The sequence below is a fragment of the Bombus flavifrons genome, chromosome 1, assembly GCF_040668555.2.
Source record: "Bombus flavifrons isolate JBK064 chromosome 1, iyBomFlav1_principal, whole genome shotgun sequence".
Classification (NCBI taxonomy): domain Eukaryota; kingdom Metazoa; phylum Arthropoda; class Insecta; order Hymenoptera; family Apidae; genus Bombus; species Bombus flavifrons.
In genome coordinates, this window is record NC_138442.1 from 22,504,665 (window position 1) to 22,530,421 (window position 25,757).

Sequence of the window (25,757 nt, forward strand, 5' to 3'; positions counted from 1 at the left end):
CCTAGGGGAAAAAAAACATTTCCAAGAGAATATTTGGGTGTATTTCGTTGCACGAGGCTCTAGTATTAAAAGGACCACCTTGGCGAGCGAGCTCGGCTCTATGGTGTTCCATGGCCGTGGGGAGATCGATGAGGAACGTCTGCAGCGGCCACCACGCCCAAACCGGGAGGGAGTACCATGACTCACCCCATACAGAGAGAACCATGGGACGAGTGGGGACACCCCCGTGGCGCTGCTACGTGGCATTGAAAGTGACGAACGATCGCGCAAATTCACCCTCGCTTCTCGTCATAGTTCGACGAACGTGTGTCACGTGAATCTTGCTTAGGGACACGCACGAAACAACCGGCGGGGATCACGTGCGTCGACCTAACCCAACAACTTAGTCCAATTTAGGAAAGGGACAGCCTTGATTTTCAACCATAGGAAGAATCTTGGGGAAGGTATTCCGATTACTCATCGACTCCACCACGTTGTACGGTCTGCTATATGTTTCGAACGAACGTTGAAATTGTTCCGTGATCAATACGGGTATACCATCTTATATCGCGCTCGCTGGTTAAATTTTGCACCTTGTCACTACTCTGCTATCTTACTTTGTTACTCTACTATCGTATAGAACGATTTTACTTCGATAGCGATCGATAGGAAGTTCGCTTTAATATCTTTACATTTATAATCAGAATATCTAAAGTATTTCTTTGTAATTTTAAGTAATACGTATTTGGGATCAAAGTTGGAAAAAAAAAAATAGGATGGAAATAAAAGTGATACGGTATAGTAAGAGATTTCGTTATCGTAGAAATCTTGGCAATTGCATACGAGCCTGGGTGCGCTCCTCCTTCGTTAAGGGAGTGGCTCCATTTCCTGTTGTATCTCGTTGACGTGTGTAGCTTTGACGAATAAACGCGCCAAATAAACCGAAATCTTACTCATCCGCTGAATAATCGTTTTCTCTCGTACGTGAATGACCATAAATGGAATTAGTGATTTTTCGCTTCGTATCTTCTCAACCTACTATGTATTGTAGTAAGCTACTACAACCCTGCTTACGATAAGACGCGATTAGATTACGATCGCAATTTATCATCGTACTAACAAAATAGGCGGTAACAAGCATTTTCAATATTTTAATAATTCGGCATGAAAATGAAATAACTGGAAGACATTAATTGGCATGAAACGGAAAGATTTTTATTCGTTCGGTTATCTTGTTTATTATCCGTTTATTATCTTGTTTATTAATTAAATATAGCATATATTCATGGGAAAATCAATACGAGTGTTAATTAAGTTAATGAAGTTAAGAACGAACTTATCGTTCGTTCGAGCCAATTTCAAGTCGTATTGTTGCCATATAGCTTTATCGGAATAATCAGTATTCGAGAAGATAGCCGAAAATAACCGAGTATATATTCTACGAGCGCAAGGTTGCTCTGGGATTATTCTTGACGCGAAGCTTTTTGGGACGCGCTATATTACGGACTGTCGAAGAGAAATTGGCCGTGCACCCAAAGTCAATGACTTCGTGGCTTGGTTTAATTGACCCGACGACGGGATCTTTTCACGGCTTTAGGAATCAAGGCCACCGCGTATACGTATTTAACGAAGCTCGATGTGTGCGTCTCGTAGGTGTTGGACGTCTTTTTGCAGACGCATCGGATGTACACATAAAAGAAACACGAGAATACATTGAACGTGTCTAATTTAGTGCTACCACAAAATGAACGTTACAATTATGAAAATTAGACTAAAATAACGGTCCGCCTAAAATCGCATACGTTCCAACGATTAATATCGAATCGCACGATGTATCGACTATGCGTCCTCTTTTTAGAAAGTATTCTGACCCACTATCGATCAAGGAATTTCGTGAATCTTTTAAATGCAAAATTTCACGGTCCAAGCTCTTCCGTAATACCCCGAGAATTGCCACGTTTTCAATTTTTAGTGTATTAACGTAACTCTGAGACAATCATCGTTAATGACGATAAGGGACGATCGATTGTCTCGTTAATCACAGGAAAGCGGACAAGAATCAAAAACCGAGATGATTCGAACGTCTTCGAGAAAATATATCTACAGCCCGACATTTCTAGAAAATTTGATTTAATCGCCAACTGAGGGAAAGAAAGATTTTATTAATTTGTTAGTTTATTCATTTACTATATATCCTATACTAACGCTATAATAATAATACGCTACACTGGTATATAATAAATTTAACTTAGACGAGAAAATTTTCAGAAATGGAAAGCAGATGCGAAAAGAACAGAACGGTAGGCAACACAAGGAGGCGTTTTCCTTTCCTGTGGTAGAATCCTCGTTATCCTACGGATGCCGGTATCTTACGAGATAAACGTTTCCCAGACGACAAATGCGTTTCCCATTGCCTAATAATAACGGCGAGTATTCCGCGACTCTCTTTCTCGGCAGGTCTTCTGAAATTAATTAAGCTCATCAACATGCGTATCACGGTGTAATTGGAGCGACTCGTTCGGAGTAACAACTAACGAGGGTCCGCGTTCACACCCACGTATCAAGCGGAGCATGTGTAAAAGCGCCAAATATGGATCGTTTATACGGCTCTTTAAATCTTTTACTGTAAACAGCCCCGATACGATTACAAGTACACGTACTTCGCTTCTCCTGATCTTTCACAAATTATTTTCTATGAAAAAAATCTCACGCGAGAGACAATATTTTTGTATGTTCTTAATTTGTTCTCGTACTTGTACTTAACCGCGTTAAGTAGTATAAGAACGAAGCGTAGAATAAAATTTTAAAATTATTCGATAATTTTAACTCAAATTGTCTTTATGTCTTTGATACGATAATACATAAATTTAGCAATATTAAAATGTACAATTATTTACCTTTTTATTTCATTTCTCGATATTGTTCGTCATTATGTTGCAAAATATAATAATTTCTTATTGTACATATATGATTGTGTGTCAGGATTTTGAAATAAGATATCGTTTTAATAACTGTGTTTCATTAATACGTGGATTATCAAGAAAAATATTTGAGAAATTCGATATCAGATAAGAAACATGTCTGAAAATCTTTTGAAATTTCAATGTGAAATCGATATTGATGAGGAATGCGAAAGTGCTTTTTAAATACTACATTTCTCATGTAATTAAGTCGTTTGAATTTTTTTTCTTTGCTTTGCGAGCAAGATTTTATGCTGTCTAAATAGATATGTGTTAATGAAACTATCATGAACATTCTCCTAAATACGTAATTTAAATATTTGAATTACGAATTCAAACTTAAATACAAATTTAAATATCAATATATCATACTCAGGAGGATTAAAAAATTGATTGTAAAAGATTCTATATGAGAATAAAAATTTAGTATCTATTATTAAATGTTACTCGATCATGTTGCCATATCAACAGAAATATTATAAGTTTAAAAGGTTAAAACGTCGGAACAAATAACACGTGCATTACATACACATGTACCGACCGATCTTGAAATTAGCTCTGCCGTGAAGGAAAATAAGTTTGAAATTCACTGACTATGTTGAAAACTATTTAAAGTTGACTATGTTGAAGAATATTTAATTCAATAGAATCTGAAGATATGTATAAAGATTATTGTAACTAATGCGCTCTAATTATGAAAATATAATACTCGTTATCAAATAATTTCAGTTGACTAATTTATTGCAAAAAGACGCACGAAGGTAATTACATTAAATTGGTTAAAATTTGGGTATATTGGCCACAATATCTTACAATGAATGATATGTTAATGTCATATGCATAGGCAGTTTCAATAAGAGTAGCTTATATTATTTTCTTATGTGCATTGATATATGTTTCGCTTCCGGTCGGTAACTAAATGATCGATGGTTAGTATCGTGGGTCGTAAGTCACGAAATTCTGGCAATACCAATTAGAAATTGTAGGTAATAGACTCAAGATACCAGGAACCTAATAGAGATGCTCTATGGGAAAAACGAATCACAACTATGTGTAATATCTGAATACAAGATATTCTTACTCGTTACAACAAAAAAAACTTTCTGCGCATTTTTTATTTTTTATTTTATTTATCCCCTTCCTTATCGCTCAACTTATAGATTCACGTGACTAATGCATTTTAAATAAAAAAATAGCGATATCGAAGCTTTCAAATTATTTAAAATATGAATTAAGATGATTCATCCTTTTTCGCTATTAGATAGTATATCTAACATTTTTCATAGAGATAAATATATTGTATATTATAGTATAAAAATATGTATAGTTATCTTAATATAAAATATTCTTTCTCATACCTATTTTATTTATCTTTCTCGATCGTTTTATTTTTATCTAAAGTTTAGAACATTTTGCTTAAAAACATGTCACTTACGCACTCTAGCATCTGGAGGTTGAACTATAGAGCAATAAAAATATCGGAGTATACTGCTGATTTGTATAATCAAGCTTTGTTTTTTTCACGAACGTATGACTTACACGTAAGCTTAAAAGTATACGACGTTAATTGTTTCGACGAAAAAAAGTTACAAATATCATAATATGCAGTGGTTAAGAACATATTTGTATTAAAATCTTCTGCTAAAAATTTAGATTAATTCAAGGATGACTCGGGCTAACAGGTTAGTTTTTGTTGATGTATGTGTGCAATGACACTCTACCATTTAACATATATAAATGGTTGGATCTCATTCTGCTAATTCATCTTCGCTTCTGATATTTAGAAAAAGGGGTCGTGATGCAGAAGAAGAATTTAGTGAATTTATGCCATTAAGTAAAAGAATAAATAATCTTCATATTAATGGTTTATCGGGCATGCATGAAAATGTTACTGAAAATATGGATACAGACTGCTGCAGCAGAAGCTTTATGCCATCGCCAAATTATTCAGAGCTTTCTCAAGGATCACCGTTATATGACGGATGCAGTTCTAGCCAAAGTAGTTACATAGCAGAATATAAACCTGATCTGGATGCAGCTGAAAATCCATTTTATTACGAAAGTAACAAGCTGCTATTTTCCTTGTATATGGAACGTGTTCAGAGAGCATCTGATTCATTTTGATATCGCTATTTTCAAATTATAATTCCTAATCATTAAGCATTTCTTGCATATCATTTTCTTCATTCCTTTTCAATGTATTTCTACTCGAATTTGAATTTTCTTAAATCGAATCAATGGAAATCTTGAAAAATTTAATGTTCAGAGCATTGTAAACAACAATCTATTATTTATTATTAAGATATTATCTCCATATTAATACAATTGTATATATCAAAAGAGTATTTAAAATTTTTTGTCAAGCGACAGTTCGCTTGGAAAGACATAGAATTAAAATTTGCATAATTATGATTAACGAATTTAGAATTTGAATGATCTGTATTTCGTTATTATTATGATATAATATAGCAATAGCAATTGAATTAAATTGATGTTTCTATATTAATGACGTGTCGATCAATTGTATTTTTCTTATAAATATATATTAGATCGTAAAGTATTTTGAGATTGTGAAAGTATGAAATAGCATATTTGTAATAAAAGTATCTATGAAAGAAAAAAGAAAAAGACATTAGGCTTTTAATTTACTTTTATTGTGTACCTATATCGTGTTGCCAGTACATATATATACCAGTATATATTATATATTTATTTATTTATTTATTTACAATAAAGGATCAGATGATCGAATAGTTGTATCAGAAAAATTTCCTCTCTGGCTATATCAAGTGATTCGTATAACGCGCGCAATAATATAGAAATATGGCGGCCATCGAAGTATCTTCATAATATCGATTCTCGACCTAACCTCACTTCAGTCTCCGCTAGGTGCGCACAGAGTTAGTGTCGCTTTGTAGTGGTAGAGGAAACGAAGTAACTGAGAGTAAGACAGAGCGACGGACAGGTGTTTTTTGCGCTGTTAAAAATTTCTTTTTCGAAAGTTCGGGACTCCTGTAAGACTATAAAGATCATCTGTAATATCTGTAAATAGAACGGTACTATTACGAGTTGACTTGTTTAATCTAGAAGCGCGCACGCGCCGCTTTCCCCTCGCTCTCACAATATACTCCGCGCGTAACCGCCGCCATAGTTGATATTTCTCCGATAGAATATTAATAGCAGCAGTAAGTTTTCGCGGTTAAACGTATTTTTATTTACTTGACTGAGGAAAACAAGAATGCGTTCGACGAGGGCGGTGAGACGAGGTCATTCAAGATAAAGCCTGGGATCCGTAGGAAGAAGGAGGGTGTCTACTTTCACAGCTCGTGGTTTTTAGGAGAGTGGCCTGGCATCACGGCGCTTCGAGTTAACGTGTGGCCACCGTCGGGTGGCTATGTACCGTTAGCTCGAATTCATTCCCCGTTGGCCGGCCCAAGACCCACGCTTACCTACCGACCGGGGGCCATACTCGATCGAGCTCGACTGTCGTATACCCGGAAATGAGTGCGCGTCGCGGCTTGTGCCGTTAACGCAGGAAGACTGCCAGTAGTGCGCGAATTTATCACGAGTCACGACTCGTCACGATCATCTTGAAAGACCCACGTACAATTTCGACGTACGTCTCTCTTTTTCTCTCTTTCTGTCTCTTTCTCTCTTTCTCTCTCGTATGACGTGTGCACCGTAAGCAAAGTAGCCGTGGCTAGCCAAGAGAGCTGTGGCACAGCGGCGAATGTATACGTAGAAATGAGAAAGTTGCTGCCGCCACGGTGAAGATTGAGAACGACGCAGGCGAGCCAGCCAGGCGGACGGTCTCTGTACTACGCGAAGCTCCCGACGCGGCGACAGTAGTAGCAGTACAACGTTTGGAGTGCACAAGGGAGAGACACAGCTGCTTGTGGGTGAGTAGGACACGCATTTTCCTCGTGGATGATGATCGTCTTGTTCTACCCAGGTAACTCGCGTGCACCTATATACGTGTGTCTCCGTACGGTAAACTAAAGGTACGAGTCGGAGGAATCCGCGGACGGATGCCGCCCCACGAATCTTTACGCGTTTTACTCCTAATGCGAAACGTGCACGAGAAACCGCGAAACGGTGGCCACAGAGCACCCACCCCAAGACACTAAAATCGTCGCGGGGCCCTCGTCGTGGCTCACGGCTTGGCTCGAGCTGGCTTTGGTGGGGTGGTTGGAGGTGCGGACAGTGGTTGAGAGGCTGGTGGGGTTGGAAATTGCGTGGTGGTGGGTGCCCACCGAGGTCTCGGAGGCCCCTCCGTGGCATCTCGCTGCCTCTAACCCGTCGAGGTGGGGGTGTAAACAACAGCCCTGCCTGTGCCTCTGTTGGCTCTACTCTGTCCTCCGTTTCGCCTCTGCCCTGCTCTCGCCTCTGCCAACTCGCCCGATCTTTTTCCTACTTCCTCTCCACGTAACGTCTCCCGATGCGCGATCGAAAGAGCACTGAAGGGAGGGAGAGACGCAGGGCGAAAGGGAGAAGAGAGGGAATAACCATCGAGAGAACAAAGCATCGGGCTTCGCGGACCTGTGCTATTTTCTCGCGTCACCGTGTACTCAATTCCATCATGGCCGATGTATCACCGAATCTGCTGACGTGGTAACCTTGTCCATCAGTTTACCTAACAGCCGCGGCGCCGTCTATACGCGCGCGCGCGCACTTGCCTTCGATGTTTACACAACTGCGATGTTGCCTTAACTACACCCGTTCAACATTAGATATAGAGTACCCGTCGTAATCTGTATCATATACAGCGTCTCTCTCTCTCTCTCTCTTTCTTTCTTTCTCTCTATTACAGTTTTACCCCATCTTATTACTTGTGTGCGAAATTTACGTATTTTTCTTAGCCTGGGTGCTAGTAAGAAAGCATATCTGATTGCACAATGCCCGAGAGCCGTTCCATTCAACGTACGCTGCCCCCGATATCATACGAGACACTAGAATTCCTCTAGAAACCGCGAATGCTCAGACATGCTCTCTTCGATACGTGTACGCGAGAGAGACGGTTATGTAGTGTGAGAGAGATATGTTGAACCTTAAGAGAATCGGCGCCATTACGACATGCGCGTCTTGCAAAAGCGTCCAACAACGGTACGTCGGCGAGGCTGACCGGTCAGTCGCACACGCCATTCCGCGAAAGTCGAAAAACGCATCCCGCGGTGCGTCCTGTTTATGCGTGTGTGTTCACGTTTACGGTAGTTTCTTCTTGTTTCTCTAACTAAGCCGTGCAACCACCCGCAACGACTTGCTGGCACGAAATAATCGTCCATTCGACACGGCACCCTCCTCGGGTACGTCGAAAGGAGGAGAGGTGCACGGGTAACCTAACCTCTTCTCTCTCTTTCTCTATCCCTCACCCGTTTTCTACTACTCCTTCCCTACCCACCGGGTGGATCAAGGGCGAGAGTCATCGGTGTGTCCCACTTCGTCTGCCGCGATGTCTGCTTCGTATGTTCTCTCCCGATATTTCGCGTTCCCCTCCCCGGGGAGTTCCCGGTATGTCGAGGATCGTCTCCCTTCTTTCTTGACATACCCCTACCCTTTCGAGCTTGCGGCACACGCTTACGCACCTACACACCGATCTATCCGTTCCTTCCCGTCCTATTCTCGCGATATTCTGTGTGTTAGTACGAGAAAGAGAGTGAGTCTCGGGCTCTATTTCGCGGTGGGTTCCCGTTTTCCCACCTATGGGTTCCCCCCTACCCTCTGTCGAGTGCTCCTAACCCCTACCCCCGTGGGGGCACCATCATGGTGGAGTGGGGTGCAATCCTGGGCCACTTCGACGACTATCCTCCCTGCTCCCGGATCCCTTTGAGGTGGGGAAGGGGGTGAAGTGGGGGATCTTTCACCCCACCCCCACATACCAACACATGGTCAAGAGGTTCGAAGTTAAGACTACGACGGTAGGAGGTAGCGCGGGACACTCTCGACGTTTAACTTCTCACCACTTTCGCGGTTAAATGCTTCGGGTGCTGTTACCAAATGCACCGCGTTTCAAACGCAGGGAGAACAAGGGTAGCGGTGGTAACGGTGGTGTGAAAGCCCGATCCAAATTGCTAAACACTGTATCTTTAGAGCAAATAGATTTGCTATTTACCTTCCTGCGATGTATGCTATTCCACTCAACCTTGATCTTGATTTAATACGATACGAACATTACGAACGAATAGGGTAACGTACACATACGTTGCGCGGGGAGGCGGCTTCTTCTTTTTTTTTTTGTGGTAATCGTTGTACTACTGTAGGAACACATATAGCGCGGAACTTTTTAACAGCGGGTCGTGTACAAGTTCTCCAACCACCTGTAGCTAATATCGAGTACGGGACACGAACATAGAAAATGGAATACAATAGAGTTAATAGTATTGACACCGAACGATGGATAAAATTAAATGAGAAATAAAATATCTTTAGATTCGATGTTTACGATATATGACAGATGATGTTCAGATTAATTGGTTTTTATGCATGTTTATTGACTTGCAATTTGTTTTTCGTATTTAGCAACATGATCGATGTACAGACATGATGTATTTACTTTACTTCGGAATATGTCTGCTGAAGGAATGTTACGGGATTAGAGAATATCTGTGAATTCTATGAAAACACGGAATATGTTTTGAAACAGTTTCAAGTATCGAAGGTCGATGAACTTCGACAGCAATACTCATGCGTCAAAGTGAGTGTAGTTGTGTAATATGATATGTAAATACGTATCTGTTATCAAGTGTTTGATACTCTGTTTGTTTCGTAACACGCAAATACGTTTCATTTGAGCAAAGAAACGATAATTTAAAAAAACACGTATATTTTCAACTTTATAAGACGTTATAGCGATATAATATGATTTTTTATATGTTTATAGAATTTGATAATTAGCAAACAAATAACACAATATCTTCAGTTTTGACAATTTTCATAGTTTTTAATTATTATTTACATTTTGACTGCTTTATTCAGTGTAAAAATTGGCATAGCTGAAAAAATATTGTATTTCGTTTCGAACGTTCAATAACCGATCAATTTCATGCTCATTATTTATATCCTAATGCTAACTACGTTCTGTTTGGTTTTCAGATTTAATTATCGTGAAAGATGAATTTCACGCCCTTCCCCGGGTTTACAACAGGCTCGCTACCGACGGGCACAGTTCATCAGTTTGCAACCGCTAAATTCGCGCAAAACCTACCCACTGGTGGTCAGGTGGTTGGCGTTTTATCCGGTGGCGAAGGTGGGGTTCATTATCTGAGGCCGGTCGATCCGAACGGGTTCGCGGTGGCTCAAGGGGGTAACAATCAGCAGCAGCAAATTATCACGCTGCCAATTACCGTACCTGGAAAAGATGGCACGCAACAGCAGCAAACCGTCCAAATCCAGGTGGTCAATCCCAGCGTTTCGCAAAGTGGAAACAGCGGTGATCAGCCCAAATATCATTTGGCTCCAATATCTTTGGGACAGTTCCCCCAAGGTGCCGCAACAGTTCTTACCGTTGCATATAGTCAACAAGGCGCAGATGGGGTACAAATTCAAGTTCAACCACAAAACACCGTGGCTACGACGCAAACGTAAGAACCATCGTTTCATCTAAATTACTTTTAGCACATTTTACATAGGATTGTTTATAGTAAATGTATCCTATTTCGTATTTTTTTAAATTGTATGTTTATGTTAGAATATAAACAATTAACACAAATATATATTGTCCTTATCTTAGGTCTGATCAAACAACCCAAAGTACATCCACAGCAGTCACCACTACATCCCAACAAACCATTCAACAGACAGTGCAGCTACCAGGGGCACCTGAAGGATTAACCGTCGTCGCACAAATTCCACAAGATTTAATTTTACGCGAAGGTATGGAAGAGTCGAAGGAAGATGTAAAGGAAGGTACGACACCGGTCGCTCTCATTAAAAGAGGTAACATTAAGAATCAAGGGAATCAAAGTGGAGAGGAATATATTACATCTATGCCTGCGAGTTGGCAAAGTCTGGCAACCCCAGGGTCAACTGTGGCTGATTATCTCTCTAGATTGCCTGCTAGTACCTTGCCTCTTAGTTTGCAGCACTTTTTGAAATTTTCGGCAGAAACGATAAAGAGAGAAGCCACTATCGAGTCGAGTCCTCTAGGAGCTGATGGCTTAGACGCATCTGGAAGCACTGCGTCCGGTGAACAAGCGGTACAGATTACCGTGGCAAGCGGTGAAACCGCTATTATTCCCGATGTCGTTGAGGAACAAGAATCTGGTACAAAACCTAAGAGAAAAAAGAAGTATAAGAAAAAGCCTCCAAAGCCAAAAAAGCCAAAACCAGGTCAAGTTAGCATAGTTACTGCTCTTGATGGAACAACACTGTTCTGTTGTCCTCAATGTAACATGGCTTATCCTGAAAAGGAACTCTTGGAACAGCATCTTATCGGGCATAAAATAGAAAGAAGGTTTATTTGTGACATTTGTGGTGCAGGTTTGAAACGTAAAGAACATTTAGAACGGCACAAATTGGGTCATAACCCTGATAGACCTTTTATTTGTTCAGTTTGCATGAAAGGCTTCAAACGAAAAGAGCACTTGAATCTTCATTTTGTTATACATTCTGGACAGAAAACAGAGGTTTGCACTGAATGCGGTAAAGCATTTTATCGCAAAGATCACTTGAGAAAACATGCCAGATCCCATTTGGCAAAACGTATCAAAGAAGATCCTTCGAATATTGCTGATACTTCCCAAAATTCACAACAGCAAACGGATCAACAACAACAGGCGGAACAATTGCAACAGCAAGCAGACCAATTACAGCAACAATCTTCGGTATCTGAGTTGCAGCAGATTCAAATACAAGTAGGTCAAGGATCTCAGGCACAGATTCATCAGATAGCTGTTAGTGAACAGTCTACGGTTGTTCTTCCAACTGCTGCGGAAACTGGTGCAATGGCCATGCTCCATCATCAACAACAACAACAGCAGCAGCAACAGCAGCAGCAGCAGCAGCAACAACAACAGCAGCAGCAGCCGCAGCAGCAGCAGCAGCAGCAGCAGCATTAGCAGCAGCATACCGCCCCGAGTCAGCCTGGGCGGTTCTTCCGATTTAATCATCAACAAGCTAGAGGTCGTGCAAGGCAAGGTGTTCTTGCCGATTGAATTCTATAATCTCATAGTCAAATTGGTATTGTGTTAAAAAAATTCGTTGATGGTGGTTATCGTTGCCTAGTAGTGGTGTTACAAAATTGAGACATTCGCTGTATCTTTAAATAAAGATACTTTTACTGACGAGCCGTCGCATTTCGAAGTTTGTACACCATCAGCTTCTTAAGGAAGTTGTAGGCCAGATTAATCTATGATTATAATTACACTGCTGAGCTGACTGACGAACGAAGTTCATACGTATGATTTTTCATTTTTGCGTACACGTTATAGCGTACGTGTAGAAAAACAAAAAAAAAAATTATAAAGAACGAGTTAATTTGCTCGTTTAATTCAAAATGTTTTTGTCGCTAATCCAGTTCCATGACGCAAGTTAGAATTAAATAAAGAAGTTTATATATACATATATTATATATATATATAAATATATAAATATGAAAATATATTTTTGAAAGCGTGAACTGGATTCGTCACACAGAATGCAATCGAGTTTTCGGCTAAAGTTAATTTTTTTTTCTTTTTTTTTTTTTCATAATAAATATAAGATGAGAAAAATACGTAATGCGTAAGAAACTAAACTAAAATAATACACAAGGCAGGGCTGTAAATACAACCAATTTACTGTTCACAAAAAGGGAAGAAACTGTCGTGCAGATATAAAATGAATCCATTTATTTATTCCACTTGTTCTTTACGTGATTATAAAGACACGAAACAAGAGTGTATCGTAAAAACTGTTGGACGATGATTAACATTTAAAAGAAAACTACGTTTTGCGATATAAATTGTAAAGTTTTATATTTGTATCTGCATCTACACATTGATTAACTAATGTTTGCTTTTATGAAAATAGATACATTTTTTACTTTATCAATATAAATCAATCTAAGAAAAATACATTTATTATTACAAAAATTTCAAAATAACTAAATGTAAGTACATCTGTTATTTTTGAATTAATTTAAGATTATCACAAAATACGAGTGGCTAATTAAAACCGTGTATTTAAATTCAGCAAAAAGTAGTTTTACAGCCACTAATACATCTAGAGATTCTAAGCTAGTGTAATTTATTTTGTATAGTATTTAAATCGTTTTATTTACTAAACTAATAGTTTTTATGAGAAAACTTTTTAATTCTCTTCTTTCAGTTGAATATACATATTTGAAAAAAAGATTTTGTATTATCATAAAATGCACATTTCAGAGCTACAGCAAATAATTGTTGGAAATGAAACATCATCCAATTTATTAATCAATCATGATACACTCTCAAGATCATTTGAGAAAAAGATGTATGTATACAAAAAGAATAATTTTTATTGCAAGTATCATTATCAAAGGCAATGGGTATAACTGTACAAGAAATATAATTATTATTTTATTATCATATTATTATAGCTATTATCATAATCAGTATGGATAGTCTATAAGTCATTTTCATTGTTACTTACATAAATATTGGAGAAAATAGCTAAAATAAAACATTTAATATAAACAATTTTCTATTGATTAACCAATTATAAAAAATTTTTGTATTATTGATTCGCGTACTTTTAATTTATCAACTACCGAGCATGAGATGTTAATATCTAAAATATATCGATGCATTTTAAATAAACAAACTATTAACGGATAATCTATATACAGGAGAATCTATTAATCTTTGAAATCATTTGTATATTTGTATTGTTATTATTCTATTAATGGATGTAAGGATTATATATTTTTTTATGTTACTATATATATAAGTACACACACACACACACACGCATATAATTTTAATTTTTATTAATTTTAATAAAATATTCATTTACAAATAAATTATTCGTTACAACAATTTTCATACACATTAACTATAAATTCTTATATTATTAAATTCGATTTCACATTCTGCAATAATAAAGATTATTAATTAACTGTTAATTACAAAAATATAACATTATAAGACACAAGATATTCCTCGTCAAGTTTCGCTCCGTACTTTTCTCTTTCTGATTGGTGGTATTCCTCGACGACCGTGGAGTATATATCTCGAACTTGTTCCTACTCCCATGGACGGAGAGAAAGAGAGAGAAAATAATGGCAGGTCGCCGGGAGCAATTCGAAGTTAAAACCCCGATGGATTCGGGCATTTTCGCCGGCGCGGTTGCGAGGAGGGTCGGGAGAGAGAAAAAATAGTTAAGAGGCTGGCACAGTAGAGGGCGGACGGATGGGGTGGGGGCACCGACTTGAGGGACAGGTGTCAACGGCACACACATAGAGCGGGGGATCTTTTTTCGGAGATTCTCGGCTTCGTGAAAATTTTTGTACCAGGCGAGCGCAAGCTGCTAAGTACTAAATGGTAAGGTGGATTTTCTACTAAATTTTTTCGAATTAAGTTAGAGCTTAACGTTCGTGATGTTCCGTATTCGGTACGGCCATTTTCTGCTGAATTTCGTGCGAATTCGGCCCCCGCGTATCGACTAGGTGCCGAGAGGGGGAAGTCTCCGGGTCTCTCCCCTCACACTTCATCCCACTGCACGCATACTGTACCCATCCCTCTGCCACCAGATCATCCCCCCTGCGTCCTCCCCCGTTCTCCTTCATTCTTCCCGTCCTCTGATTCCCGTTCTCCGCGCCGCCGTCCCTCTACGGCCACCCTTCCCCCGCATCGCGACGATCCTCCGCCGCTTACAATATTCGTTTTTTAACGTCTTTTTCCGTCTTCTACCCTTTTCTATAATCAGTGTATATCCTTCGTAATCCTTATTAAAAGAACGCGTGCAATATCCTAGTATATGCACCAGTGAAGATTTACGTGTTTTTTTTTTGTACAACAATCGTGCGGTTTAAGAAGGGAAACGCGACTGTTTCCCCTGTGTGTATTTCCTCGTGACAGAAGGCTGACGCAGCAGCGGCGGTGGCGGTGGCGTGCTGTGTTCTCTTGCTTCTTATGCTTGTGTCTCTCGTGTTGTAAAAATCTGCCCCTACGCTCGCTCTCACCTCTCGGAGACCCCCCTCCGAGGAAAGGATTCGATTCCACGGCGAAGAAACATGGGGAGAGGGACGTTGCTGTGAGTAAATACTCGGGCGTCATTTAAGTTGGACGTACCAGATATCTTCGTTTCGGTGTGTCATGTACCCGCGAAACGTCTCTCCCGTTGTTATCGCCGATGTCGCCGACAACTTATTTTCCGAGTTTTCTCTCCCCGAGTTTTTCCCACGGACGATGGCATAATTTTTGTTTAAGGCGGTTGCAATGTATTTCATAGGCACATATCACTGTCTAATGTCGACGAGTTGTTCAATGTTTATTAGTATGTTAACGATAACGCGCTGTGATTGTAAATTTTGGGAAAATGTTGAAAGATGTTGGTTGACCGACGAACTTGTTCCGCGAAACCATCCTGTAACTCGTAGTATGTAAAGTGGCGATAAGTATCATTTTATATCGGTTCTAATTCGTTTACAATTTTTCAGGTATTTGATTGACGGTTTGCAATGAATTTCCCGCCGTTCGGAAGCCATTTTCCCGGTACTATTCCTAGTATTCATCAGTTCGCAACCGACGGCTCCGGCGGTGCGGGCGGACGTTACGCCAATCATTTTCCCAACCAGCCTCCGATTGGAGTGCCGGTTATGGGAAAGTACCGTCCTGAAAGCAACGGCGTGCAATCTGCTCAGTCACAAGTGATGATGAACAATAAAGCAAGTTATCCTAACAGCAATGTTCATCATTACCCAAACGTACCATATTCCCAAGCTCAACCAGTTCAACAGCGGCCCTCTAATTCGCCTGGAATGCCAGAAAAGCGTTCTTATCATCAGGTCAGCTACTTTGTCTTTCTGTATTAAAATTTAAAGCATAGGATAATATAGAAGTACTTAATAGAGAATTGAAACTTTTCAGCAAGCGACCGAAACTATAAATCAACAAGATGTTTGCAATCTCCTACAGGATAAAGATAAAAATAAAGAAAAGAAGGGAGACGAGCAACAGCGCAATGGAGAAACTACAACAAATGGTAGTCAACAAGATTATACGATGCATCAACATCATCAGCAGCACGCTCATACTCAAACTCCTGCAACTATGCCTGCTACATGGCAGTCTTTGGCTACTCCTGGATCCACAGTGGCAGATTACCTCAGTCATTTACCAGCTAGTACTTTACCGTTAAGTTTACATCATTTCTTAAAATATTCTGCAGAAAGTATTAAGAAAGAATCAGAAATGGCACAAACCACTTCTGTAGCTGTAGCAACTACAACAACGCCTAACATAATGATGTCCCCGAATAATAAAAAGAAGAAAAAGAAGAAGGCTCCCAAGGAGAAAAAGCCACGTCCAAAACCTGGAGAAATTCGCTTAACGACGGCTCTAGATGGCTCTACATTGTATTGCTGTCCAGAATGTCATATGGCATACCCAGAACGTGAATTATTGGAACAACATCTTCTGGGACATACTTTAGAACGAAGATTCGTGTGCGATATTTGTGGGGCAGGCCTCAAAAGAAAGGATCATCTTACACGTCACAAACAGAGTCACAACCCCGAACGTCCATACGTTTGTACTGTTTGTTTAAAAGCTTTCAAAAGGAAAGAGCAATTGACATTACACTTCGTTATACATTCTGGCGAGAAACGACATGTATGCACAGAGTGTGGAAAAGGATTTTATCGTAAAGATCATTTAAGAAAGCATACCAGAAGCCACATTGCAAGAAGGGTAAAAGCTGAGCTCAGTCAAAATGCTGGTAAGGAGATAGAAATATTTTTTGTCTGTGTAATGATAAACATAAATAAAGCATTTTTGTTATGGTAACGAGATTCTTTTATCTCTAGGTACACAGCAAAATCAACAACAAAATAATGTCTCAAACATGCAGACAACAGCTGTTACAGCATCATCTGTTCTTTCTGGTGGACATCCGGGACCTCTCCTGTCCTGAGCCCCGCCACCAGGGAACTTCCAAGTTCCCCATCCTAATAATATTCTTCACTCGCATACTTCTCATCATTCGTTGCATCATCATCATTTGACGGCCGTTAACGTGGCGCACCAATCGAGTGTCACGCCACTTGCTACATCCAGCCACTATCAAACGCACGACCTCAGTTTTTTGGGACACGTTAAAGATTTCTGAGAGCAGGGGAAGACCTCGATTAAGAGGTAACAAAACTGACAAATTATACGAGTACTCTTAGCCAGTGAGAGTTAATTCGACCGCTTTTCTTCGTTTCGACTTTAGTAAGTTTTCTACGATAACAAACAATTATCCGTGATTCTGCTGACTCTCTATGTCCTAGTACAATAATGCAAAAGCTGTGACAGTTGCATAAATTTTTCAACGGTATGCACAGTTTTTATCACCTGTATGTCGGGTATTGTTTTTGAGATATGTACGCATAGATCTTATCTTGAAAAAGTGTGCCATATGTGTATGTACATGATCAAAAAAGAAAAAAAAAAAGAAAAAAATGAAGAGAGAGACATAGAGAGTGTTTCCATGCACACGGAAAGGAGACACCATAATTTTCTCTAGGAGCGTTAGATTAGAGCCTGATATAAAAGTCTTGCCATACTACTGTATGTATGAGAAACAAAACATATTTTTATGAAGGCTTGATGTAAAACACAAAGAAGCTACTTATTATCAAGCTAAGCTTATTATCAAGAGAGAGAAATATTATAAATCTTTTCCAAATGAGTTGAACCGAACGATTCAATTTAGTTTATAAATTTATTTTCAATTAGTCAACCGAAAATCGTTGAACACAAACAAAAGTTTGGAATTTGTGTGAATGAAGACATGTATATAAGGATGCAAACGAGTCATCCCACCGATTAATATGTAACGTCTTTCAATTTCTTAATAAGCTGAAAAGTATGTTTCTTTTAATCATTGACTCAGTGATATTTTGATCGTATCTTGATCTAAAGAATTAAATATGTTTACAATCTTTTCGACGATGTTAGAAAATATTTTATTTTTAGAGTTGAGTTATTTAATGTTTTAATGAAACATTACAAAGCAGTAGCTAAAAGAACACGTGGCAATACTTTAGTCAATAAAGGAACGAAAGAACATTATTTCGCTTTTGTTTTTATAAATTTATTTCGTATATATACAAAGTTGACAGTATTTTATATTTTACAATATATAGTTCCAAATTTTTGCTTGTATGTATACATTTATACATAATTGCGTATATATACATATGTATGTATTTATGTACACGTATATATTTTGCGATATCGCCGAGGATCGTACTATATCTGACTTTTTTTATATACGTAAGTTCTTTAGGAGTTTACATCGTTTTTTATATCGTTTTTACATTGTTTTTTATACATATTTTTTTCGTTAAATCCCTTTAACTTTCGTTGAATACTGATCGTGTTAGTGAACGTTTTTCGTTAGACTTCATGTACTTTTGATTTTCTTTGTTTATTATTATTATTATAATTTTTATACGTATATATTATAGTAAATATTCAAGTAATCGTCGTTAAAAAGAATGCTAGTTTTATAATCTTTTTTTATGTCTTATTTATCCGCATCGTGGAAGTGAAATACCCTCGCGGACTGTGATCGTTTCGGACAAAACTGACATTTGTTCCAATTGTCTCACTTTGTCTGATATGTTTTTTTCAACCATTTCTTCCTCGTTTTAGTATTATTCAGTGTGCCATTTTCTTCGAACTCTCTACGCCGATACTTTCTTGCCACAGGCATTAATTCAGTCTACCAGATCGTCGACGCTATCCTTTCGTCCTTTTTTTTTTTTTTTTTTTTTCTTTTAATTCTTAAAAGTAGACGTCCTATATCCTTAAACATTACACGCAACAGCTGCTTAATACGTTTGCGTTCTGATGTAAACCGTATGAGGAAAACAAAATGCAAGAATATAACGTATGAAAAAAGTAGTTAGGAATGTGATGCGCTATTATAAAAAGGAAAGAGAGAAAGGAAAGGGAAAATATCGAAAGCATCGTATTCGTTGGGAGGACGACGCGTTTCGGCGATCCATTACTGCTTACGAGAATGAACTATAAAGTATTTTGTAAAGAACTTAGGGTATGCAAATAGAATAGACGTACAAATTCATCGTTGATATATATTTTAATTATTTCCTACGTTTGACCGTAAATATACACACAGTTATTTTCTAACGTTCACTTAAGTTTTGTTCCAGTAATCATACATTTTTGGTCTTCTTCCAATTGATCCTCACCGACTGTTTTGCATCATATTTCTAGCAGAAGTCGTATATACGTTCTATAGCAGGTAATATGAAAAATTCAGGATTCGTCAGACCTCAAATATAAGGATGTACTAAAAATATTATATACAAATATATATGTATATATATATACTGAAAGTTATATATATATATATACATTTAAAAAAAGTATAAAAGAACGAGCTGTATTAAAATACTCCATCGCCATGTACTTGTAATCATGAAAAAAAAGAGAAGAGAAGAAAGAGAACAAGAGAGTACACTTTAGGTTATATGTTTTAGCGAGTAAGTTTGTATACAAGATGAAGAAAAAAAAATAAGATTACTACGATATGTAAGTGAAAGACGAGGAGAGAAGTATAAAAGATGCGTATGTCTGCATGTGTTGTATGCGTGTACATGCACGCGCGCGCCGAATCGGAGAGAAAAATATGTCGGAACGTGTGTGCTTGTTTGCGTGCGTCTTATGCGTGCATTAATAATCCGAAAAATATAAGGGAAAGAGAGAAAGAGCCTGTGAAAGAATTAAACAAAAGGAAAGAGAGGAAAAAAGAAAGAACGTTGACATGTGGGTAGTTATATATATAAAAGTATATAATATAATATAAAAATATAGATAATGTGTGTGAGAGAGAGAGAGAGAGAGAGAGATCAAATTTTTCCGGAACAGGAAGTCGGTGGACTAAATGAAGAGGAAAAGTGAGATGAAAATAATGACAAATAGCTTTACGATTTATAAAAAGAAAAAATAAAACAACAGCGAGCGCGCGCGAAAAAGAGCGAGCGAGCGAGCGAGCGAGAGAGAGAGAGAGAGAGAGAGAGAGGGAGAGAAAAATTTTTCAGAAGTTCGACGTATGATTTTCTTTGAGAGATTAAACAAATGAGAGGCTCAAGAAGCGGTCTATTTTCAAGGGTAGGCAAAAAGAAAAATGAATAAAAAAATGGAGAAAGAACCTGATATTTCCGCGCTCGACGAGGCGGACAGTTTGTCTTTGATATTTCAGAAAACCGACCACTTCGTCGAGGTATAATAGGCATAGTTGGTGTTCCTAGAGAAAAAAAAGATGAGAAGGAGAGAAAGGAAAGGGAGGAATAAGAATAGTTAACGCGTCTGTAAAAACGGAAGAGAAGAAAGAAAAATAACAATTCTCCGGTGCCTTTGCATAGCGCTGGACTTTAACCGCACCTGCATACTTTTTCCACCTTATGAGTAAAAGTCCATGGATATGGCCTCGTGCATAGCTCTTTTTCGGGACACCCTGTGTATGCTCCTTTCCTCTTTCGTCCCCCGTTCGCAACTTTTTTGTCGTTTTCGTCGCCATCCGACACTCTTTTTGCGCCGTGAGCAAGCTAACAAAAAAGAGATGAACAAAAAGCGGTTCAACGGGCGATCGAGAGAGGAAGAAGATGAAATATTTTTTAATAATGTGAAAATGATTATTGAAAGAGAAGAAAAAGTAAGATGTGTGTTTTTTAGAAAAAAAGAAAAAAAAAGAGGATCCAGAGACGAGAGTTATTGACGAAAGGGGAGTGAACAGAATGAAGAAACACGTTTTTTCTGTACTTTTCGATTATGATTTCTTCAATTTTCTTTCTTAGCAATCTTTTTGTGTTTCATTAAATGACAAAAGCCAAGTATAAAAGGACGTGGAAAATTGGTTACTCGAATGGGATGGGAAATATTTATTTGCATTTTTCAAGATTAGAATTTCGCTGGTAGAGCTATGTATACGTTTTGTACTTATTCCTTCCTGTGTATCAAGTGTATAGATATTTTACTTTATATCATGAATCAAACGAAGCGAAACTACAGCTTCGTTACAGAAGATACCGAGGAACTCTGTTTCGCGAACTCAGTGGTTGGAAATGATTTAATTTGTCTTCTGCCTATAGATACATACGTTTTCCGTTCTTGTAATCGATAGTAGTGTCTAATGATTAAACGAGCATAAGTATCGCGTTTTATAGAGCATAAGTAGTAATAAGGTATAGGCCTTTATTGCCTAAGTTGCACGAGCTAAGAGAGTGAAAGGGAGAGACTGCGAGCGAAACCGAGAGCGAGAGAATGGGAAAAATGACAAAATGATAATAACAGATTGAATTTGCGTACATCTCGTTTTACAGTTTTACTAGAAACTGTAAGGAAGAAGACATAAGAAAGAAAGGTCTTAAATCTTGAGAAAACAAATTCACGGAAACTTGTAGAATTCCTTTTTTCGTATGGTAAAAGCGTTTCGTACTGGTGTTTACTTAATCCTCTATGGACTATTCGTAGTAATGCGCGCGAGTATGTAATGGCTTTTAACTTAAAGCATTAAACATTTTCTCTTGGAACAAGAAACAAATTTATAAAAAGGTCTCCAAAATTTTTGAAAATGGGAACTTTTTCTCAAAGCATCGAATGCTTTGTTTAGATTATAGAGGATTAATATCACGAAATACCGTTATTGTTATTACTATTACATTTTTGCGTTATTTGTATACTATCTTTTACAGCGATACGATTAGACATTTGAATGCTATTTCTGTAATAAGTTCGAAGGTAATCATTGCTCGAAATGAGACATCGTGTTCGGTAATGATAAGTCTTCGCGTCTATCGATCTTAACCTCGTCAAAATGAGTAAGAAGAGAAATTGAATAACCAGAAAGAACGACGACGATGGGAAACACAGTTTCGAGCATTGATTTCTCGCTAATTTACCGTGTAGTTATTGTAAAACTGATTGTTTTCGACGAGCGATCAGACGTAAAGGTAATTGATCGAACAGGGAAGAAGAAAAAAAAACTAAAAGTTTAAAAGGTAACAGTTTGTTGTAAATCAAACGCAATTCACTGAGAGATATGAGGGTGACAATGAAAACCATATTTTTCTACGCAGTGTCGAAAAAAAAAAAACTCTTAATCGTACTAATGCAGAATAGAGCCGAAAATGAATTCGATTTAAAAAAATGGCTTCGTCGCGTGGAGCGTAATAATTTGCTTCGCGCGCGAGCTACGGATTTTAGTTGGTTCATGCAAAAATGAAAGAAAAGAAGAACGCAAAAGGGAGGGGAGAAAAGTACAATAACGAAACTTGAGATTCGCGCTAATATATTTAGAGGCACCGAAGCGTTCTCCCGCGCACTTTTTTCCTTGTAAATAGAACGAAACCGAAGAAGAAAGAAAGAAGGGATAGACTTAAGATGAACACCAAGTAAAAATACATCGTTTTCGAATGGAACAAGATAATGATTTCTCGATCGAGAGGTGAATAATTTTTTATAAAGTTCATCGGATAGCTGTTGGTTTTTTAAGTAACCTTAGACGTAAGACGCAGTTAGTACATGTGTACTTACATGATCCTTTACAGTCTAACTTTATCAGTTTTTCGACACACAAACAAATGAAAGAAGAATAGAAATTTTTAGCGCAGGAAAGAAAAATTAATTTCTGGAACTTAAATTACTGTTACATTTCGATATCTTCTTTTATCTATTTTGGGAATCAGTTAGTAAACCAAAAAGTCGTTTAACCGATTCTTCTATCGTAATAAGTCCTTTGGAAAAAGTTATAGATTAAAATTAAATTAGTAGAGGAGCTAGACCGTAAAGGATTCGAATGAAACAGGAGAAGTTTTGCATGAACCAACGGGCGCTGTTCTTACGTGTATATTTTATCGGAGTATCCAGCTGCCGCGGTTCAGTTTCTCGGCTTGTCCAGTCGGCGTGGTATGTGTGCTTGCGTTTTTTGCGTGCGTCCTCTGTGCGCGTGTGCGTAAATGTGATTACCGGTTTTTCAAACAGAGACGTCAGCACAACAGGCGAGTAACGACGGAAGGGAAATATGGAAAGATATACAAATTCCTCGACATAGTACAAAGCATTTAAACTCCTCTTTTTCCAATAGCCTAGGGAATATAATAAGTACGCATCGCACATAAGTCATTACGCGTAAAATAGACATCTACCGAGTAGCCGGAGAGTCCGCGACGCAACGAGGCAATTTATTTTCTTTTTTCTGTTCTTCTCTCTTCCATTAGTTTTGTCTCGATAATGTAGTAGAAAAGTTATGACAATGATTTTATTTTAACCCTTTGCACTCATGAATCGTTTCTTCCACGCGACAAAAGAAACTCACATTCAATTCGTAACTTTAGAGAACATTTTTGGAAATTAAAAAGAATATGTAGTAAAAACATAAAAATACGAAAACTTTGATAGTTTCGTAATTTATTTCGTTCTTTTTTTGTTGTTTATTTTGCTCTTTAATACGGTAGCGTTTTACTCGAAAACGTAAGTGCAGAGGGTGCCAACAAATCGTACGTGCAATTTGTTTAAATAGATCTGTAAAAGATTTTTTAAGGAACTCTTCTTATTGGACACACAAACGCAATACTAAAGATCCGTAAGAAAGATATTCTTACAAACTTTTTACGAGACTGCAAAGGCTGACGTTTTATAGATTACTCGAAATAGCGCAAGGTACTTACATTGCGACCGATCAAATGTTAGCAAGGTATATACTTTTGTAATAGACTAGCCAAATTGTGAATGGTGAATATTTTATATAAACCGTATAGAACTCTCTGAGAATTAATTTCGACGCACCGCTGAATGCACACAATAGGATATATCGTTTAGAAAACTTGAAGTTTCGGTAGCTATATCTCGAGTTGAATCGTATTTATCTTGTCTCGAAAAACTGTATTTGTTGAACTTCTTGATTTGTTCACCACCGTTTAGTGTATCACGATAAACCGTATACCTAAAGAGCGCATACATACTGCCATAATTGCGATTATTAGTAGCTTCGAATTAAAAAGAAAAAAAAAAAGATACGAAAAAGAAGTATTTAACAAAAATTTAACATCGATAAACGATGTACTTCCTTCGAAAAAGAAATTTACTCGTTACTCATTTTTCGAATCTAAGATTGCGTTTCCGGTTGTGGATTTTCCGGACATCCGATAGATAATAAAGGAGAAAGAAAGGGAAATAGTGAAATTTTCAAGCTCGGAATATAGGAAATACGAGCTTTTTGTTTGAATCCACCATGTTTTCATTTTCTTCATTTCCGTTTGTTCCTCACCGAAACATTTGTACCACAGTCTTCCAGGGTACAAAGGAAAGAGTAAAATAATACCGTTCGTTCGTCATGGTGCGTAAATCAAAAAGGGAAAGAACAGACGAGAAGTAAAAAGGGATGAAGAAGAAAGAGAGAGAGAGAGAGAGAGAGAGAGAGCAGAAAGCGGGAAAAGAGAGAAGAAAGGGAAAGAAAGATAAGGTGAAACAAAAAAAAAAAAAAAAGAAAAGAAAGGACTAATAAGAGAAATTGTGTATAACTATGCGAACCCTCTGATGATCTCAGCGTTTTATTTTTGTATAGAGTGCATAAAAAACATGTAATCTTCAGGAATGTAAGGACGAGGAAAGAGGTACGCAGTTTGAGACAAACAAAAAAGCAAGACTTATGTAGTAGATGAGAAGACGAAACGTATAAAAGGGAGATGTAGGTATAAAAAAAAAAAAAATACAGACAGACGAATTTAGGTTGCGAGGATAGAAGTTTAAAGTTTGTGAACGTTTTTTCGGACATTTCCCAGTGCTGCTTTATGTAATAACCTATATATATAATATATATATCTATATATATATATATAAAAATTGTATGAAAAGTCATCTAAGAAAATATGCTAATTTTTATTATTCATAATTCCTTCATTCTCCATATCCTGATGCTAAAACAAACAAACACACACACACAAATGGGTTATAAAATATGATTTAATTTAAAACGACTTATAATTTTATGTAATAATGATTTATTAGTTTAATTGTAACTACTACAACCGATAACAAAACGTTGATCTTTTTTTAACTATATTCACGTAATATGTCCGATTATGTACACTTTGGAAGCGTTATATAATAAAGCCGATATATGGTCGGTTCATCTTAATAAATATAAATACATAATTTACAGGGGTAATTTGACGTAACATTTCACGTGTAAATACGCGTATAACATATAACATATTAATATAATACAATACATATTACTACATATTATACGCGTATCTATATATTTCTATATAGCACACGTACAAACATACTGACACGCTCGCACAATGTAAACTGTAGTATTAAATTATTTAACATGACATATCCTTACATTCATCGCTGTTTCAACTTTAAACATTAAGGAACATTGCTCTTACTCTAACTTGGATCAAAGTTTCTTTAATCCTACATATTTACAATGTACAACATGAAAGAAGGTAAAGGCATATAAATAAAAAGTAACGGAGAAATTAATATCGATAAAAAATAATTATGCAACGCTTTGTTTTTTACTTTAAAACGACCGTACTTTGTGCAATGTTCCTTTCCAGTTAGGGCTACAAAATGTATTCCATTGATTACAAACTATTCTTAACGTTGATTTTATATTCCT

General features: G+C 37.6%; 2 protein-coding genes across 2 annotated transcripts; both read left to right on the forward strand.

Annotated features, from left to right (window-relative positions):
• The first annotated feature begins 4,398 nt into the window (after nucleotides 1–4,398).
• LOC138182211 (uncharacterized) lies at nucleotides 4,399–5,571 on the forward strand. Its single transcript, XM_069117815.1, has 2 exons — nucleotides 4,399–4,621; nucleotides 4,724–5,571. Exons 1-2 carry the CDS (start codon nucleotides 4,605–4,607, stop codon nucleotides 5,061–5,063), a joined length of 357 nt encoding a protein of 118 aa, XP_068973916.1. The 5' UTR covers nucleotides 4,399–4,604; the 3' UTR covers nucleotides 5,064–5,571.
• A 140-nt stretch (nucleotides 5,572–5,711) lies between these two features.
• Nucleotides 5,712–24,982, forward strand: LOC138183778 (gastrula zinc finger protein xFG20-1). Its single transcript, XM_081833753.1, is given in 6 exon segments — nucleotides 5,712–6,838; nucleotides 10,029–10,516; nucleotides 10,666–12,066; nucleotides 15,567–15,900; nucleotides 15,983–16,832; nucleotides 16,921–24,982. Coding segments are annotated over 5 exon segments (3,162 nt in total). The 5' UTR covers nucleotides 5,712–6,838; nucleotides 10,029–10,046; the 3' UTR covers nucleotides 17,028–24,982.
• The last annotated feature ends 775 nt before the right edge of the window (nucleotides 24,983–25,757 follow it).